Here is a 21,029-nt window from a genome sequence, read left to right as displayed (position 1 = left end):
AGCAGGTGAGCAGTGAATCCTTGAGGTATTTTCACAGACAGCAAACTAGAACTTCAACAACATTTCATACCCTACACTTTTAATGGAAACGGTCAGACAGCAAAAAAATGAAATGGCAGTGATTAAACTAAGATTCAAGCTAAAGTATAGGTCATTTTGCTATATCGTGCATTTCCTCAACACAAACTTGCTGTAATGTGACTGATGAACTGGGGATGGTATTTGTAAAGCACAAACTTTTAAAACATGTATTGGCTGCAACACAATTACAGCACCAACACTTTATGCTCTGTTTCTAAACCGTGATTTTTCTAGAACACAGCCATCGCATTATAGAAGAACTGACTTGTATTATTAAAAAGTATAAAAAGTATTTAACTAAATGATATATGTTTTGTTTTAAATGGGGAAATTTGAAGTTCTATCAACATTAGATAAACTTTTCAGAGTTAAGTGCAACACTTGGCAGCAATTACTGTCTTAGCACTGTTGCAAAAAAAGATATACAAGTCTTTCAAAGAGGTTCAAATGTTTAATGGGTTTTTATGAGTCTAAAAGCACAGAAGTTTGAAAGCTTTGTCAATTTATTGGTTGCTAGGGAATGCACTGCAGAGAGGTTGGAGGCCACATAAATAATGAGCCTTCCGAGGAGCAGAGAATCATTAACAGCAACCTCTCAATTTCCCCATTTTTCTATGTCTCTGCCAAGTCCTGTTTCAATGGATAATGACACCCCTGACTACTAACATTGCCACTGCAAACTCCAGGCCATGTATAAAACATGTGGTTGAACCTAAGACCATTTCTGAGCTATGAAGCTCTGCTCTGTCCACAAGGTACACCAATCTTACCAATCTTGCCATTCAGTTTAGTTGGAAGCATGCCAACCAGTATCATATGTTGTCATAGCTTTTTTATTGGGCATGAGGTCAAAGAAGATCTCCAGACTTCAAGCAACAATGATGCCAGCATGCAAGTAAGCAGTGAATCCTCGAGGTGTTCACACAGACAGCAAACCAGAACTTTAACAACATTTAATAATCTTCACTTTTAATAGAAACGGTCAGACAGCGAAAAATTGAAATGACGGTGATTACACTAAGATTCAAGCTAAAATACAGGTTGTTCTGCTACAACATACGCTTCCTTAACACAAATTCAGACACCAGGCAGCACAGTAGCTCAGCGGTTAGCACTGCTTCCCTTATAGTACAGGGACCTGGATTCAATTCTACCCTTGGGTGACTGTGTAGAGTTTGCACATTCTCCCCGTATCTGCGTGGGTTTCCTTCAGAGGCTCCGGTTTCCTCCCACAATCCAAAGATGTGCAAGTTAGGTGATATTGGCAATGTTAAATTGCTCATAGTGTAGAGGGATGTGTAGGTTAGGTGCATTAGTGAGGGGTAAATGTAGAGGAATGTGTCTGGGTGGGGTACTCTTTGGAGGGTTGGTGTGGACTTGTTGGGCCAAATGGCCTGTTTCCACACTATAGGGATTCTATGATATACAGCTGCTTAAATTACAACATGGTTAAAATTAATACCTCCAAGCAACTCCTCAGTACAGTTTCGCGCCAAAGCAGGCTCCTCAAAGAAGGGGACTTTCCTTCTTTATCCAGCTCTTCCCATATCATATGGGTTAGCCATTGCGCTAGTTGGTTGTTCTGCATAAATATTGACTATCAGTTTTGGATTTGGTGGGTGATTTTACAGTCAGATGTACCTTCCAGCCATTAACACTCCTCAATTATACCAGCTGAAAATTGGTCCCATCTTGCTTGCACCAGTGGCCAGCTTCTTTTGTGACCAGCAAGTCCAGAAGCAGGATTTTAACCCAGAGACTTATGATTCTGCGGCATGAAAGTACCTGCTGAACCACTCCACAAGTCAAGAGCATGATGGAATACTTCCCACTTGGCTGGATGGGGCAAGCTCCAACAACATTCAAGAAACTCGACATCAGTCCACTTGATCCACAAGCATCCACTCCCTCCACCACTGACGCTCAGAAGCAGCAGTGTGTACTATCTACAAGATGCACTGCAGAAATTCACCTTCCAAACCCACGGCCACTTCCATCTAGAAAGACAAAGGCAGCAGATAAATGGGAAGACTACTACCTCCAAGTTTCCCTCCATACCACTCACCATCCTGACTTCAACAAAATCATCGGTCCTTCACTGTTGCTGGGTCAAAATCCTGGAATTCCCTCCCTAAGAGCACTGTGGGTCAACCTATAGCACTGGTTCAAGAAGGCACCTGACCACCATGTTCCCAAGGGCAACTAGGGATGGACAATAAATGCTGGCCAGCCAGCAATGCCTATATCTTACCAGTGAATAAAAAAAAATCTCTACTGCAAAACAAGGGAATCTTTGCTTCCACATATATTCCATATTCTAATCTAGCCTAAGGATAATTTTATTCTTTCCTCAAATTCTATATTTCACTATCTTGGTCAAAAGCTTCCACCTACTGATTCATTCAGCTCTATTGTAATCCACAGGACATTTTATCTTTTCCAATTTTGACAGGCTCTATGCTTTCTGCTTTACAATGAGACCTCTGCTTCTCAAAAGGTCATTCAGCATGGAAACAGACCGTACAGCCCATCTCATCCATGCCAACCAGATATTCTAAACTGACCTAATCCCGTTTGCCAGCTTTTGGCACATATCCCTCTAAACCCTTCCTGTTCATATACCATCCAGTTGCCTTTCAAATGTTTCAATTGCTTCTGATGATATTCCAGTCAATCCCTGTTCTCTGCTTAAAAAACAAACAAACCTGTCACACAGCCTCAGCTGCTGAGTATTTCTCAGAACAACAAGGCACAGCAAAACCTGGAGGGTAAGTTAGATTTGAAAGGCTGAGCTAAAGTTGAGACTAACCAGAGTCATCCAGGACATTTCACTTTACTTCATTCTGTCATCAAGCTTGGCTCCGTTTGCACGCTAACTCCAGGCAGTGGGTTGTGGAACTCTTCACGTTAATGTTTGACTTGATTTGATTTGAGTTGATGTGATTTATTATTGTCACATGTACCTCGGCACAGTGAAACATTTTGTTTTGCATGCAGTACAGGCAGATCATACCAGACAAAGTGCATTAGGGCAATAGAACAGAGCATAGAAACAATGTAACAAGTGCAGAAATGGCGCAAAAAGAGTGAGGTCAATATTAAATCTGAATTTTGAGAAGTCTCATGGCAGCGGGGAAGAAGCTGTTCTTGAATCTGATGGTATACGAGTTTAAGTTTTTGTATTTTCTGTCTGACAGAAGAGGTTGGAAGAGAGTACGGCCAGGGTGGGAGGGGTCTTTGATTGTGTTGGCTGCCTTCGTGGGGCAGTGAGAAGGAGCTATAGTATAATATAGAGTGTTCTGTAACTGTATTCACTTTTTTTGTGGATACAAAGATGACTGTAAACCATTGTAGGATAATTAACTGGTTTCACTTTATTTTTAATGTCCAACCAATCATTGGCTCATCTTTTATCGATAAGACCTTGCATAAGTCACTTTTGATATGGATATTAAAGCAGAGCAACATACGTTTAGTTAACATACCTCTCAGAACATTCATACACTCACTCTGAGATTACAAGGTTTGATTGAACACTGGAGTGGAAGAGATCCACAAGTTTCAATGCACACAATGTCTCATTTGAAAGCTTGCCAATGAGGTGCAGATAGTTCTAACTGGCCAGAATTGTTGCAATTTTATCGTATTCTGAGCTGACTGAGAGAGCACACACATAGCATTCAAAAGGTTTTAACAGTAAAGTTGAGAGCATTAAAAGTTTAAAAAGGGTGTGAGCTGAAAATACATCTGTGGCTCTGCTTCCACAGAGCCTTAGAGCCCAACTGGCAGGATTAAAACATTTATAGCACTAAATAACTGTTCTTACTCTTTCTAAAGGTCAGAATGTTTCCTTTGTCTGTCACAGTATGAAGGCTTGTCAAGTCAGATACAAAACGGAAATAAAGGTCGAGAGGATTGGACTATTGAGACAGTGGGGGACAAAAGAGATAGAAAGGAGAAGTAAGATTTATTTTAAAAGTTGACTTTTTAAAGTCTCCTATATAATTCACATCCTGAAGGAATGACTTGCCATCAAGAAGTTGCTTGGCAGGCATCAACAATGACCACTGTTAAAAGGGTACTTGCTCTGTCAATTACAGGAGTTACAGTGAATGGATATCTTGTTGAGTTGAAACATGCGTAGCATGTGTCTACGTTCTTTCAGTCTTCAAAGAACAGAGATAGCCCCCTATATAACTATATACAGCTTGCAGTATGTGTAAGTGTGTATCTCAGCAACCCTTTGAGAGAGAATATTGTTTTATCATCACCATCAGCATTACATCTGTCAAGTCTCCTCAAGGTATAAGAAGTTACAACAAGGTTATCTCTAAAGCTTCAGAGCTCCAATGGATACAGATCCAAATGGTCAAGACTGTCCTTGTAAGGCAATTTCTTCATTGCAGGAGTCAGTCAAGTGTACTACTTTTATTGCAATTATAGCATTTAAGTAATGAGATTAAACCTGTACATGGTGTTCCAGATGTGGTTTCATCAATGTCCTTTACAACCCTTGTGAAGTTTCCCTACTTTTATATTCCATTTTCCCTGCAATGAACAACAAGATTCCATATGCCTTCTTAATTACTCAATGTAAAATGTTTGTGAAGCACATCACAGTACTCTCAGATTCCTCTATTCTACAGTAACTCTCTCCATTTAAATGCGTGCAATTTTTCTACTCGGCTTGCCAAGTTCACATTGCTCCACATGATCATCCGTCAATGAGTTCTCTTCCTTTGCACTTAATGGGAGACTCAGTGGTTAGCACTGCTGCCTCACAACGCCAAGGACCTGGGTTCAATTTCAGCCTTGGCGGACTGTCTGTATGGAGTCTGCAATGTTCTCCCCGTATCTGCGTGGGTTTTCTCCAGACGCTCTGCTTTCCTCTCACAGTCCAAAGATGTGCAGGTTAGGTGGATTGGCCATGGGACATGCAGGATTATAGTAGTGGCCCGGGTGGGATGTTCCTCAGAGGGCTGGTGTGGGCTCAATGAATTGAATTGAAAAATGCGATGCTGGAAAAACACAGCAGGCCAGGCAGCATCCGTGGAGCAGGAGAATCGATGTTTCGGGCATAAGCCCTTCTTCAGGAATCCCCAAAACGTCGATTCTCCTGCTCCTTGGATGCTGCCTGGCCTGCTGTGTTTTTCCAGCTTCACATTTTTCAACTCTGGTCTCCAGCATCTGCAGTCCTCACCTTTTCCTCAATGAATTGAATGACCTGCTTCCACACTGGAGGGATTCTCTGATTAACCTGTCATTAGCCTTTTGTGTGCTGTTTGGGCAGAATCGTGTGTTTTGAGATTAAGTGTGGCATCAGGATTAAAGCAGAAGGTATTTCCGGTAAAGTGTTAAGTTTTATAGGGATGCAGGCTGGATGCTCTGTCCCACTCAATGACCTTCTGGACTATGTATTAAAAAGGTATCCAGCCCACATGTCACTCTCTGTAGTTCAGGATTATCAGTGGACATTGGTGCATCATACCCAGTCATTCGGGGAAGTATCCAAGATCTTCCACAAAACAGCATCAGACTCAGCGAAGCCTCCGTGGAGAGTTTCTTAGATACTGTTGAGGAGAGAAGGGACACTCTTCCCCCACAAATGGCACCAGGAAGCTATAATGGCTGCAGAGGTAAGTGCCTGTTGGTGACTGTCAGGAGGAGCTGGCTCTAGTCTTGCAAGAAGATGAATGATCAGTCTCTGTCAGGGTGTGGGTCACTCCCCACTCAATGATTCAGGTGTCCATCAGTCTAAGCCTAACATTGTAATGTTGCCAGTCCTTTTGAGTTAAACTCCACTTGCCTGCCCCAGTCAGGTCTGTTGATATCAATCCCACATGGCTCATCCATATGGGGCTGGGGTTTGGGTGGCAATGATTTTAGGAGGGTTGGTGCAGACTCAGTGGGCTTAATGACCTCTTTCTGCATTGTAGGGATTCTATGATCTTTGGACTGTGGGAGGAAACCAGAGTACCTGTTGGAAACTTAAGCAGACATGGGAAGAACATGCAAACTCCATACAGACAGTCACCCGAGGGTGGAATTGAACCCAGGTCCTTGTTGTTATGAGGCAGCAGTACTAATCATTGAGCCACCGTGCCGCCCAAAAATCCAATTTACTGAAGAAGGTTGAACTAACCGGAGCTTGGAGGAAGAAGTCTACTCTGCCAGACACACACCTCATATCTACAGTTGGGTTTTGTGAACATTGGTGTATCTGGTTTCTGGCTAATGAGATTAGACCCATCAATTGAACTCCAGTGGACAGAGATGTTAAAGGATATTTATGGCATGATAATAAATGTAAAGAAGAAAGCCAAGCTGCTTGAAAGGTTCTGAGAACTTAACTAAAAATTTTCACCCACCATTGGAGAACTCAACTTTTCCCCCAATTAAGATTCCCCTTCCACAATTCTAAAATGCTCTGTGGAGCCTTAGAATATTTCACAATTTACCTACTCTTCACAACTTAATCTCCCGCCTACTTTTGTGCCATGAGCAAACTTAGTAAACATGCGTTAAATCCTTTCATCTAAGTCACAGTTTATAAATAGTTAAGGACCAGGTGCACACTCCCTCCATTAGTTATAACCTGAAATAGTTATCCATCCACTTTCCCGATGAAGAGCTTATGCCCAAAACATCGACTCTGCTCCTCAGATGCTGCCTGACCGGCTGTGCTTTTCCAGCACCACACTCTTGACTCTGATCTCCAGCATCTGCAATCCGCACTTTCTCATAGTTATCCCTCCTGTCTGAATCCTATCTGGTAACCAATCTAGGCTAAATCCTGCCCTCACCTCAGAAGAGAATGAAGAAGAAATCCACGGTGGGGGTATTGCCTACAATTTCCAACTACCCATTAGCCAGTCCGTCGCTCTAGTGCAATTCTCTCCGAGGGACCTTCTTCCCAGTGAGATGTCACAAACAAGGTGCTTTGTTGTGTCATACCAGGCACAATGTAAATGCAACTTGCTCTTTCATTCTTTTGATTTTATAGGTTGGAGTGATATTCCTGATCATTCTCAAAGGCTGAGATAGCTCAAACCACGCCCTGTCAGAAATAACAGCAAATGCTTCACGAAACCATTCTGTCATACCCAGAAACATTGTTACTCCTGAACTTGTTATTCTTTCCAGACGCTTGGAAAACTTGCATTTGATTATGTTGCATCTTCACAGATGACATGCTTTCTTAATGAGGTACTTTAAATTCAATTACTGCCTTCGGAAATGGCAAGAAAATAAATCAGCGGAGTGAAATGGTGACTTATTGTTCATTTTACATAAATCAAAACTTTCACATTTGGATTTTTAAAAAAACCAAATTAAACAGCTCAATCGCTGCAAGGTAGATTTATATTTCACACCTTGTAAAACTCACTCTTATAAATATGCTCCAAAAGTAAAACTCTTCCTAGTGTATTTAAGATGAATCTACAAGCAGCATGACAAGTTTGAGATTTTTGTTGCTGTTATCAGCAATCAAATAGCTATAATATTTGTGTTTCTATCTGTTATTTTAAACTCTGAACTTAGCTTAGAGAATACCTTATTTTTAAAAATGCGTTCATAAGATGTGGGCTTCACTCGGTAGGTCAGCATTTATTGTCCTTCCCTCAAGGTGATGGTTAGCTGCCTTCTCAAATCACTGCTGTCCTAGGGTGTTGTTGGGAAGGGAGTTCCAGCAACAGTCAGGGAACAATGACATATTTCCAAGTCAAGATGGCTGCGGCTTAGAGGGGAACTTGCAGATGGTGGCATTCCCAGGCAACTTGTGATAGGGATTGCAGGTCTGTTAAAGGAGGTTTGGTGAATTACTGCAGTGTATTTGCTGGTACATGCTGCTGCCACTGTGCACTGGTGGTGAACGTTGCAGGTGGTGGATTTGGATGTTAATCGAGCAGATGCCTTTGACTTGGATGGAGTCAACTCTCTTGAGCATTGTTGGAGCTGCATTCATCCAGGCAAGTGGGGAGTATTCAACCACACTTGTGACTTGTGCCTTGTAGATGGTGGATAGACTTTGGGAAGTCAGAAGGTGAGTTACTGGCCATAATATTCCTAGTCTCTGCCCTGCTTTTGTAGCCATTGTATTTATATGGCTAGTTCAGTTTAGTTTCTGTTCAATGGTAGGGGAACTCAATGAGCCAACACCAAGAATTGGTGATTATATTGTCTCTTTTCAAATACAGCCATTGTCTGGCACTTGTGTAGGGAAAATGTTGGTTTTCACTTATCAGCCCAAGCCTGGACATTATCCAGGCTTTGTTGAATTTGGGCATGGACTGCTTCAGTATCCAAGGGGTTTCAGTGGTGCTGAACATTATGTAACCATCAGTGAACATCCCCATCACTGATCGTATGATGGAGGGAAGGTCATTGATGATGCAGCTGAAGCTGACTGGGCCAAGGACACATTTAAGTAACAGATGGAATATCATCAGAAAACTTTGTTTGCTGCTAATCATTTGTCGGATACAAGTTTATAAACAATTTGATTTGGCATCTTCTTTTGTAGCTCTGCTTCTCTAGGTATGACTGTTAACAGTTAATGTTACTGGAAAAGCCTAACTTGCATGCCGCAAACAATATTGTCAGCCATTTTCAGATGTGTAAAAAACTGAAAGACTCTCTAATGTTGCGAGTCCAGTGGCCCTTCTCCAGTACTCAAGTTCTGAAAAGGTATCTTTAAATGCTGACTCTGCTTTCTCTCCATATATGATTCCAGAGCTGCTGAGCTTCTCCAGCAAATTCTGTCATTGTAAAAAATTACCTGGATGCAACTGGAGAGCTAGGAGTGGAATGATGCCGTCCAACTTAGTGGGCTCAATGCTTGCAAAGAGTTTAAGTTGGACTGTTACAATTCTTTCACTTTGTATTTGGCATGCCAACATTGAAAATATGTCCCAAGGTTAGATCTTTGCTTCATTCTTTAAGTAAATAAAAAGTTAAGGCATTTTATTCCCTCTAGTTTTTCCTGTCCATATCCATTTTGTTATATGCATGACTATTAAGGTAATGAGTGAATGCTCAGCATCACTTTGCTTGAGAATCTTTACACCACATAAAACCTATATACAATGTATATCTTTGAAAAGTTACCAAAGGCATCAAAGAAGAAGGAAGAATACCACTTTTCCGTCACTAACACTGTAATATACTAGTCAGCAAATTGCCAGATTTATGTTAAATTATATAACCACTTGCATCGTCAAATCTGCACCAACAGAAAGACTACTCTAAATCCAAACTAATTCCACTTTCCAGCATGTGGCCCCAAATGTTATGGCATTTCAAATGTTTTTACCCAAGTGCTTCTTAAAGTTATGAGATTTCCTGATCCAACTACCCTCCCAAGCACTGCATTCCCGATTCCCACCATCCTCTGAGTGGAAAAGAATTTCCTCAAATCCCCTCTAAACCTCCTGCCTTTCACCTTACAATTCTGCCTTACTGTTATCGACCCTTCAATGGCCTGTTTCCACATTGCAGGGATTCTATGAAGATTATGGCAGATAATTTACCTCACTGTCATTGTGGGCGGCACGGTGGCACAGTGGTTAGCGCTGCTGCCTCACAGTGCCAGAGACCTGGGTTCAATTCCCGCCTCAGGCGACTGACTGTGTGGAGTTTGCACATTCTCCCTGTGTCTGTGTGGGTTTCCTCCCACAGTCCAAAAATGTGCAGGTTAGGTGAATTGGCCATGCTAAAATTGCCCATAGCGTTAGGTAAATGTGGAGGAATGGGTCTGGCTGGGTTGCGTGGCAGTGTGGACTTGTTGGACCAAAGGGCCTGTTTCCACACTGTAAGTGATCTAACTAAGGGGAACATCTGTTCATTACCCTCATAACCTTACACACCTCAGTTAGGTTTATTCAGCCTTTCTTCACAGTTAATCTGCTCCATCCCATTTCATATTAATTTTTCTTTAAATTCATGGCGGCACCTGGATGCACAAACTCTGGCAATTCAGTAATGTAACCACTCCACTACCATCCATGAGAGAGGCATTTGTTAGTTTTGATATTGAATCTTACATTTTAGTCACTTGACGGCAGAAAAATTGAATTGGTCGCAATGGCTCAAGACAATATCTCTTGTGTCAGTCGGACAAGGTCAAAATAGAAAGAGCTGAGTGGGCTTGCCCTTTGAATTGATGGAAGATGCAGAAAGGCAACTTTTATTTTTCAGCTTATTGACTGCTTTCTTTACTTAAAACTGCAAAGGATTGTGAGGAAAATAGCTCAGTCACATTAAAAAAACATAATCAGGCAGAAATAAAGTGCCCCTGACTTTGCAGAGAAGTTGGCTCTTGTGAACTGGAGGGTTAATGTCAGACAGTGTTTGCGTAAATTAAGTGAATTTTAAAAGGGGAAAACCCACACCTGTGAATGAGGGAAGAGAACATTACAGTGAAGAGAGGGAGGGAGAATGACTGCTGAGGTAATTTTTGGTGAGGTGATGATATTTATTCGAAACCCCGGTGTTTTAGATTTTGAAAAAAGTTATGAACTGTGAAGTAATAAACCAGTTCACCATGTGTGTCTCCCATAATTCACACAGAAGTGAATCAGGGGGAGGGTTGTATGTGGAAGCGTGCACAGTTAAAAGCCCTCATGAGATAACTTAGTTAACACGTTTGGAGATCTATGCTAGGAATCCCAAACTTTTCCTAAACTCTCTGGAAATGCTGCTTCTTTAAAATCTGTGAGATCAATCTCCCTTCAATAACTTTCACTCACTTCCCTCTCGCTGCTGCCCTTCCATTTGGTTCTTCCATCCCCTGAACCCATGATTGGGGCTGTGAGTAGAACAGTTGGAGAGGGGAGTGGTGACGGAGAAGTTTGGAAAGGGAAGCAGTCATCAGCAAGCCATGAGTGGATGGGTTGAGAAGACAAGCATCAAGTGGAAGGGTCTGAAATCCAGGGCTGCCTCCACAAACTGACAGAAGTGAATTTCTGCTATTGATTACTTCCATTGACCATGTCAGACATGCTGAAAAATGTGTTGCTGGAAAAGCGCAGCATTTCAGGCAGCATCTAAGGAGAAGGAGAATTGATGTTTCGGGCATAACCCTTCTTCAGGAATGAGGAAGGTGTGCTAAGTGGGCTGAGATAAAAAGTAGGGAGGAGGGACTTGGGGGAGGGGTGTTGGGAATGCGATAGGTGGAAGGAGGTTAAGGTGAGGGTGATAGGCCGGAGAAGGGGTGGGGGTGAAGAGGTCAGGAAGAAGATTGCAGGTCAAGAAGGCGGTGCTGAGTCCGAGGGTTGGGACTGAGATAAGGTGGGGGGAGGGGAAATGATCCAGCTTCCTCATTTCCCCTCCCCCCCCCACCTTATCTCAGTCCCAACCCTCGGACTCAGCACCGCCTTCTTGACCTGCAATCTTCTTCCTGACCTCTTCACCCCCACCCCCACTCCGGCCTATCACCCTCACCTTAACCTCCTTCCACCTATCGCATTCCCAACACCCCTCCCCCAAGTCCGTCCTCCCTACTTTTTATCTCAGCCCGCTTAGCACACCTTCCTCATTCCTGAAGAAGGGCTTATGCCTGAAACGTCGATTCTCCTGCTCCTTAGATGCTGCCTGACCTACTGCGCTTTTCCAGCAACACATTTTTCAGTTCTGATCTCCAGCATCTGCATTCCTCACTTTCTCCATGTCAGACATACCCTGAGTCTGTTAACGGGAGGATCCTTACCAATTTCTTTTTTGTGGGTTAGAGTGGCAGTTCATCCCAGTTAACCATCAGAATGTGTATGATTGTAATTGTTAAATGTGCAACACTTGATGGACCTTTGTATGATCGTGCAGACCCAATGTGTCAAGGGAACGCTGCCCACAGTACAAAGGTCAAATGTTTTAAATGTTACTCCAAAGTGGCAGCAACGACATATCAAATGGAAATCCCAGAATGACACAGCACAGATGGAGCCCAATCAAAGGCCATTGTGCCTTTGGTTGAGCTTTCTAAGAATTCTGTTCTCCTGCCTATTCTGCATCGCAGACTTTTTAACTTTATTTTTCTACTTTTATACTAAGAAGACTACAGTGCTAAACTTTTTAAACTTATTTCTTTATTTTTCAACTTCTGTGTCTATGATTTTGTACCTAAGTGTTTTGTACTAAGGTAGCATCATGTGTGGCATCATTATACACTTTTCACAACAGTCTTGTATCCTGTACTTGAGTATACGTGACAATAAAACCTAAATCTAAAGTCTAAATCTAAAATCTAATATCATTTTCCCTTCAAGTTCTGTCCAATTCTCTTTTAAATGTTATTGTTGAACTTGCCTCCATCACCTTTTCTGAAAGTATATTCCAAACAACAACTGTGCATTACAAAAATCTTCTCAGATCACCTCTCTATATCTGTTGACAATCACCTTAAATCTGTGTCCTTTGTTGACTAACCCTCCTGCCACTGGAAATTGTGTCTCTTTATTCACTCTACTGGTACAATTTCAAACCTCTCTATTAGATCTCCTTTAATTCATTCGACTCAAAAGAGAACAACCTCAGTTTTTCAATCTCTTTTCTATTGAATATCTTGTGTATCATCACAGTGTCTTCTTAAAGTGTGGTGTCAGTGTTGAAGAGCCTGTTCATGAAATCTAGGTAAAGCAAGCATTGAATGGTTAATGAGTAATAAACTGTAGGTAATGAATAGTTATATTTCATGAAATTACGTAAACCTTTGATTCACCACAATCCATTCTCCATTCATAATTTATCTGCATGGAAAATGCTAATCTATACACATTCCAAATACTGACTATAAACTACTTCTTTGCAGACCAAGCTCAGCTGACCATATCTGATGAAGAGCTTTTGTTTGAAATGTCGACTCTCCTGCTCCTCAGATGCTGCCTGACCAGCTGTGCTCTTCCAGCACCACACTTTTTGACTCTTATCTCCAGCATCTGCTGTCCTCACTTTCTCCTACTCAACTGACCAGATCATTTCTTGCTGCTCCTATTTCTTGAGGAACAAAACTCCATACCGCAGAGAAATAAAGTACAAGGTGCAACCTCTGCCATAGAAATGGTTATATTTACAGCCAAGACAGAATTAACTCACACAAAATCTCCAGTTAGTTTAATGCAAAGAGCAAACATAGCAGTTTAGCAAATAAGCATCAACGCCTGTGTTAAGACTAACAACATGTGAATGTCACATGAACTCATCTAGTTTGTGTACACCACCAGCACCAGCACCAGCAGGAATTTGCATATTTCATTTTGAGTCTCAAAGTATGATATATCCAGAATAAGTTATGTGAATTTTTTGTCGTATGCCTCATGGCCCATAATTAACAAAACTTCTCTGATGCTGGTTTGCCATCAAGTCAATCCATTCTTCCTAATCAATATCTATGTGCAAAGAGGGTACAGATAAACTCATCATGCATTTTAGTTTCAGTTTTGAATCACCATCTAAACTGCTGAATATAATCCATTTTTACAGAAGTTTTTTTAAAATTACCTGTTCATTTCTTCCAAGCAGTCAGTTGCAAAGTAGAAGCTCTTAATTTTTGGATGGCAAGCCTTGAAGGCACTGCAGAGGAACAAACATGAAAGTCACATCACACAGACCGAGAGAAAGAAATGTCATTATTCTTCAAAGTTTTGATGACATTGTGACAGATTATGACTCTTTGTGTGCAAGTGTATAATGGCTGACAGTGAGTGGGTAGCTCTCCTCCTTTTATTCATGAATATAGTTTTACTGAGGCATCAAGGGAAGGTGGTCGGTGAGCTGGTGGCATATTTTACACTGTCACACAAAGTCAGCTTGTGTTTAGAGACACAAAACATTGCTCTTTTATTCATTCCTGGGATGAGTGTGTCACTGGCTAGGCCAGCATTCATTGTCCATCCCAGAGGGCAGTTAAGAGTCAACCACATGACAATGAGTCTGGAGTCATGAGGTTGACTCTTAACACATCAATGGCTAGACCAGGTAAAGATGGCATCCTCCTTCCCTAAAGGGCATTAGTGAACCAGATGTTTTATTCCCCCCTGACAATCAATTCATGGGCATCATTAGACTCTTAATTCCCGATTTTCTTTATTTTATTGAAATCAACTACCACCATCTGCCATGGCAGGACTTGAACCTAGGTCCCAGGAAACATTCCTAGGTCTCTGGATTAACAATCCTGCAATAATACCACTAGGCCATCACCTCCAACCCCAGTTGCTAGTCAATTTTATTCAAACTAAATGAGTTACTGAAATGTCAAAATGAGTCACGATTTGCACCTCACAACAGAACGGCACATATATAGGATCTCGTGGTAGCTGAAAGTAAATGTTCTGATACTGTATACAAAACCATTCATTCTCTATCGACTGGAACTGTCCCTCAAGGGCCCTGGAAACTAAATGTGGATGCAACCCGTGTCCCGGGGCCTGAGGTTCATTACTGAAAGCATGCAGTTGGTAAATTTATGTTCAGATGCTCATAGCATTCCTTCTGTTTGGAAACCTTTTCTTTGACAAATTGCACAGCCGCATTGCTAGATTAACACTTACTATTTCCGTCTGCATTCAATAGCTCTGTCTATCCTGAACTCCGGCAAGCTGATGAATCCCTCAGCCTTTTCATCCTGTCGAGAAAGCACAGAGTCGGTGATGAGAAGAGAAAGTGCTCTGATATGAAAAAATTAAGTTTTCTGGTCTTAAAGGCTCTGGTGATGTAAAAATACATCAACATACATTGACTTCAAATTCTAATCTATTCAGATTTTGACAAAAATGGGGATTAGAAAAGCTTCAATTCCTTACCTCAAGTATCCATTCATTTAGCATGCCCCTAAAGTAGCTCCAATTATACTTTGAATTTTTCCTGTCATGACATTTTATTTAAACCCTGTGCTTCTGTGTGTTAAACCGTAACTTTAGAATTACTGACCTCAAAACAACCATTTTAAGATAGCGTTCTTTTGTCAGGTTAAACTGAAAGTGCTTCATCAACCAACTGTAAGCAGGTTAACTCAGAATGAATCTACAAGAAAAAAATAGATGTACCTTTGCTGCTGAATAGCATCATTAAAGCTTTAATCCTTTCACCTTAGCAGTTACCTATTAGTCCACTGTGCTTCTGCTACCTGACTGCTCTGCTATTAAAAGTATTAGAAATGCAATGAACTGCTTTTGTGTGTATCCAAATAAATTATATTGTCATTTCACATAGTATTCATAACACAGAAACAGGCCTCTCAAACCAATGGGCCTATGCGTATCCTGGTGATGTCCAAAATGCACTTTTGACCATCCTTCTTCATCCAAACCCATCAATATATCCTTTCCCCCTTCTGTATTTAATTAATCTACATCTATACCAGCCACTTTATGATGATAAGTTCCATATTCTAACCAGGCTCTGGTTTCTCCTTTTGGACTCATTCATAATTATCTTACACTTACTGTGCCTTATCTGTCTCCCATCTAGTGGAAGGAAACATCTCTGCACCTATCTTATCAAACTGCCTTCCAAATTTAAAGTCTTCCATTAGTTATCCTCCATTTTCTCTTTTCTCTCATCCCTGGGTGGTCAATTGTTCCCAACTGGTATAACCTCACAGTCCTGGTATTAGTAAGGATACTTTGACTCCATATTCTCTAGAGTTGCTGTTGTGTTATGATATGGGGACTAGAACTGAACATCCAAAGTGTCATCTAATCAAGATCCCATACAGGTTTAACACAATGGTCCGAAAATTGACCCATGCCATTAATTGGTTGTAGGGGTTGCAATTCCTGCTCTGTCTCTTTTGGTTCCAATGAAAGTACAGCCAAATTTCATTTTCATTACAGTGCGATCTACATGGAACCCAGCATGCTCCACACTGCTAGCTGTCTGCATTCACAGAGGTCTGGAGACTGGTTGCCTCAGTGTGAGAAGTCAGCTTGTGTTCCTGCAAACTATCAGCTCCCAAAAGGCAGCCTGTTCCTCTTAAAAATAAGCTGTAATACAGCACACATGTCTAAAAACAATCAGAACAGAAATAATGAAAGTGAAGGAAAATGCACCTGCCCAGAGATAAAGCTCCAAGGTTCACTAATATTACCCCACAAGGACTGAGATGAGGTTTCCTCACTCTGGTGGGCCTGGGGAATTCTCCGCTACAGAAAATGGTGGAGCCCAAGTTATTTAATGTTTTCAAGAAGGATCTAGATATAGTTCTTAGGGATAAAGGGAGCAAAAGGTACAGGGAGAAAGCAGACATTGGGTTTTGAATTGCATGATTAGTCACAATTGTACTGAAGGGTGCAGCAGGCTTGAAGGGCTGAATGGCCTATTTCTGCACCTATCTTCTATATTTCTATGTTTAGATTGAGCAGTGAAGGTGGACAGAAAGAGAAAAAGAAACCTCATTATTCTTGGAATGCAAGTGTGTGTGTGTGTGTGTGTGAGACAGAGAGAGCGTATGTCTGTGTGTGTGTGAGAGAGAGACTTTGTGTCTGTGCGTGTGAGTGAGTGAGAGAGAGAGAGAGAGAGAGAGTGCGTGTGTGTACAATTAGTTGGTGACTTGTTTTATACGATTTACATAAAGTCAGTACCTCCTTCGCTATGATTCTTGGAGGAAGGGCTTTTGCCTAAAACGTCGATTTTCCTGCTCCTCGGATGCTGCCTGACCTACTGTGCTTTTCCAGCTCAACTCTAATATTGACTTTAATTCATAGAGTAATAAATCAAGAAGGTTATGTCCAGGAGATTAAGCCTGGACTAGAATATTATGACCAGTTCTGGGCAGCTCTTTAGCAATGATGTAAAAACATCAGAGAGGGTGCAGAAAAGACTCAAGGGGATCACTTCATGGATAAGGAGGTAATGGACTCACAGCACTATTGCGAGACTATTAAGTCAGAAACTCAGCGAATGGCACAGGAGCCAGGGTGCAAATCTTGCCACGGCAGAATTCTTAACTCAAAAAATAATTCTGAAATTAAAAATTTACTGATGACCACAAAACAATTGTCCATGGATAGAAAATGCATTTGGCTCACTGATGTCCTTCAGGGAAGGAAATCTGCCATCTTTACCATGTCTGGCCTACATGTGGCTGCAGACCTACAGCAATATGATTGATTCTTAACCATCCTCTGAAATGGCCTAGCAAGCCCCTCACTACAAAGGCACAACAAACAAATGAAACCAGACGCATCAACCTAGGCACTGGAAAAGACAACGGTAGAAACAGCCCTGCAATATTCTCCTTATTAACTTCTGGGGGCTAGAGCCAAGATTGGGAGAGCTGTCTTACAAACTAATCAAGCAAGAGCCTGATATAATCATTCTCGGATTCATACCTTACAATGTCCCAGACATCGCCATCACCATCCGTCGATATGTCCTGGCCCAGTGGCAGGACGGACCCAGCAGAGGTGGGGGCACAGTTGTATACAGTCATGAGGGAGTTGCCCTGGGAATCCTCAACATCGACGCCAGACCCCATGAAGTCTCATGGCTTCAGATTAACCATGGGCAAGGAAACCTCCTGCTGATTACCACATGCCATCCTCCCTCGGCTGATGAATCAGCATTCCTCCATGTTGAACAAAAATTGGAGGAAGCAATGAGGGTGGCAAGGGCACTAAATGTACTCTGGGTGGGGATTTCAATGTTCTGCACCAATGTTCTGCGTTGGGGGTAGCAGTACTGATCAAGCTGGGTGGGTCCCAAAGGACATAGCTGTTAGACTGAGTCTGCAGCAGGTGGTGAGGGAACTAACAAGAGGGAAAACATACTTGACCTCATCCTTACCGATCTGCTGGCTGCAGATGCATCTGTCCATGACAATATTGATAAGAGTGAGCCCTGCACAGTCCTTGTGGACACCGAGTCTTACCTTCACAGTGAGAATAAACTTTAATCATATTGTGTGTCTTCAGTAAGATTGCCAAATTGATACCTCATTTTCAGGTATGCCTGGTGCTGCTCCTTGTATGCCCTTCTGTTCTCTTCATTGAACTAGTGTTGGTCCCCTGGCTTGATGGTAATGGTTGAACGGGGGATATGCCTTGCTGTGAGGTTACAGATTACACTGGAGTACACTTCTGCTGCTTGTTGATGACCCAAAGTGTCTCATGGGTGCCTAATATTGAGTTGCTAGATCTGTTCGAAGTCTATCCCATTTAGCATGGTGATAGTGCCACACAACACAGTGGAGGTTATTCTCAATGTGAAGGCAAGACTTTGTGTCCACTAAGACTGTGCAGTGGTCACTCTTACTGATACTGTCATAGACAGATGCATCTACAGCCAGTAGATTGGTAAGGATGAGATCAAATATGTTTATCCCTCTTGTTGGTTCTCTCACCACCAGCCACAGATCCAGTCTAGCAGCCATGTCCTTTAGGACCCGACCAGCTCGATCAGTAATGCTGCTGCTGAGCCACTCTTGTGGTGGATGTTGAAATCTTGAGAATATTTTGCACTCTTATCACCCACAGTGATGGTCCAATTGTTCTTCAAAATGGAGTAGGATTGATTCATCACTTACAAGGTGCACGTTTATTTTCAGTGTCAAACTGAAAGTGGTTTGAGCCAGTCTTAAACTCTCAATGTGAAGTCACAGGCAAACAATGCTCAATATTCTGGTAGTTCATATTTTTGTAATGGGACTAACAAGGCTGTCAATTCATAGTCACAAAACATGTGTGCTCATTTCCAAAGCTTATTAATTGTACTTTAAGCTTTTTAAAAAGTGCAGTCTGAATCAAAAACAGAGTCAGAGACCAAGAAAGCCAACATTGCAATTATGAGGCTGAAACAATACAGTAGAAATTGTTTTGATTAAAATGAAGGCAAGGAATATAAGAAATAGCCAGGTTTCTATTTAGTCCTGAAGATTAAACAGAGCTTCTACAAATTGAGCAGTATGACGGTAACATGGAGCATGGACATGCTGTGTACAAGCCCTTATCAATACATAAATGAAAAGTAAAATTCATTCTCAAAACTTGCTCCATATTTGTTGGGTTCCATTTGCTCCAACATTCCCAAGGACAAACCACAATACTGAAGCATGGTTGAAACTAATTTGAAATTAAATCAACAAAGTATTAGTATACTGAGAGAAATGAAGTCAATCTCAGTTCAAAAAAAGGCAAAGAAGTATGTTCTAACCTTGTGAGTCACAATTTAGCATTTGCAAACAATCAGGGATGCCAGCTCTTACACCAGCTAGTTGCCATCCTTACTGAGGTGCAAGAATATTACCTGTTGAAATGGATATCGTTACTGATGAAGCTCCGTTAGAAGCAACCTAATCTTGTGAAGTACAGCTAGGGAAACCTACACGACCTTGTGTTGTCTATTGGCTCTCTGGATGTAGGGAATTATTTTCTCAACAATAATGGGATCAGGATCACATTTATCATTTGAACAGCAGAAGTCTCCAAAGTATAAAAAAGCAGATGGATTTAGCTGTGCATATGAACAGACTTTCAAAATCGAACCTCAAATGGAAAAAGCCAAATAAAGCAAATGGAATTCCAATTTTTGCATGTGGGCCAATAATGATGATGAAAAGCGATGATGTGTATAAACAAGACACTGAAACAAATCTTCAGTTAAGGCAGTGTGTGCTGTTCAAAGTGTTATACAACTGAAAGCCATATAAAAGCACAGCATAAATATATTGGGATAAAGAATATACATGTTACAAACACACAAAGGAGATTAGAAGGCTGAAACCAAGTATTGGAGAAACTCGGGAGGTCTGGCAGCACCTGTGGAGAGAGAAGCAGAGTTCTGAAGAAGGATCATACTGGACTCAAAATGTTACATCTGCTTCTCTCTCCATGGATGTTGCCAGACTTGTTGAATTTCTCCAGAACTTTCTGGCTTTCTTTCACATTTCCAGCATCTGCAGTATTTTGCTTTTGTTATTTTAATCAACCTGCTCAGACTCGTAATGACATATATCTGCAGCAAGTCAGACTTGAATCCTCGCACTATTGCCTTTCTGGGCAATAGCGAGAGGATTCCAAGGTTGGTGAACCACCTCATGTGGTATCCTTTCCTTGGCTTACTAGTCCTGGAGTGGGCTGTGAACTTTCACCTTCAGGACTGGAGACAATCACTGCATCACAAGACCTGTCTCTAATTTCCTTTTAGCTGAGATTAAAAGGCCCACTAGTTTTGGTTTTCCAGCTGCAAAAGAGGTGATGCTATGTGCTTCTCTCAATGTCGTGGAGTCATTTTCACACCTTTTGCACATGTATTGAGTTACACAGATATCATTCATCAAGCTGATGATCTGTTCACGCTCTCAAGACTTATTTCCAGAGGGTGCTGTATTATTCTTTACATGATGTTACTGGCAAGGTCATCATTTCTGCCCATCTCCAGTGGCCATGGGGCTAGAAGGGTAAGGAAGGCAGATTTTCCTCACTAAAGAAATTATTGCGTTGTAACAATTGATGATAATCTCATGACCATGATTATTGAATCTAGGCTTAGATTCTAATTTGGGAGTGTAGTGCTGGAAAAGCACAGCAGGTCAGGCAGCATCCGAGGAGCAGCAGAATTGACGTTTAGGGCATAAGCCCTTCATCAGCTTATGCCCGAAATGTCGATTATCCCGCTCCTCGGATGTTGCCTGACCTGTTGTGCTTTTCCAGCACCACACTCTCGACTCTGATCTCCAGCATCTGCAGTGCTCACTTTCTCCTAGTTTAATTCTAATTTTATTGCTGGAACTTAAATTTCACCAGCTGTGGTAGGATTTGAACGTGAATTCCCAGGACAACCAGGTGTGGAAGGTTTCAGTTATAAGGAAAGGCTGGATAGAAGAGGATTTTTTTCAATGAAGTGTCGGAAGTTGAGAGGCTACCTTATATAAGTTTATAAAATAATAAGGGGTATAGATAAAGTTAATGGTAGCTGTCTTTTCCCTGGGAGGGAGATTTCAAGAGTAGGGGACA

The 21,029-nt window shown here is 41.6% G+C and overlaps 1 protein-coding gene across 3 annotated transcripts in view; it reads right to left on the bottom strand.

Annotated features, from left to right (window-relative positions):
- The window catches only part of LOC140495730 (connector enhancer of kinase suppressor of ras 2), a 577,745-nt gene that overhangs the window by 46,894 nt on the left and 509,822 nt on the right, over positions 1-21,029 (bottom strand). For all 3 annotated transcript variants that reach the window (XM_072594776.1, XM_072594774.1, XM_072594775.1), the window contains exons 17-18: positions 14,628-14,701; positions 13,576-13,647 (exon numbers count right to left, since the gene is read on the bottom strand). In XM_072594776.1, the coding sequence (XP_072450877.1) occupies positions 13,576-13,647; positions 14,628-14,701 (146 nt within the window). The remainder of the gene's footprint in view (positions 1-13,575; positions 13,648-14,627; positions 14,702-21,029) is intronic.

This window comes from Chiloscyllium punctatum, chromosome 25 (genome assembly GCF_047496795.1).
Source record: "Chiloscyllium punctatum isolate Juve2018m chromosome 25, sChiPun1.3, whole genome shotgun sequence".
Taxonomy (NCBI): Eukaryota; Metazoa; Chordata; class Chondrichthyes; order Orectolobiformes; family Hemiscylliidae; genus Chiloscyllium; species Chiloscyllium punctatum.
Note: the sequence above shows the minus strand (reverse complement) of the source record. Positions and strands in the feature narration are given on the sequence as shown.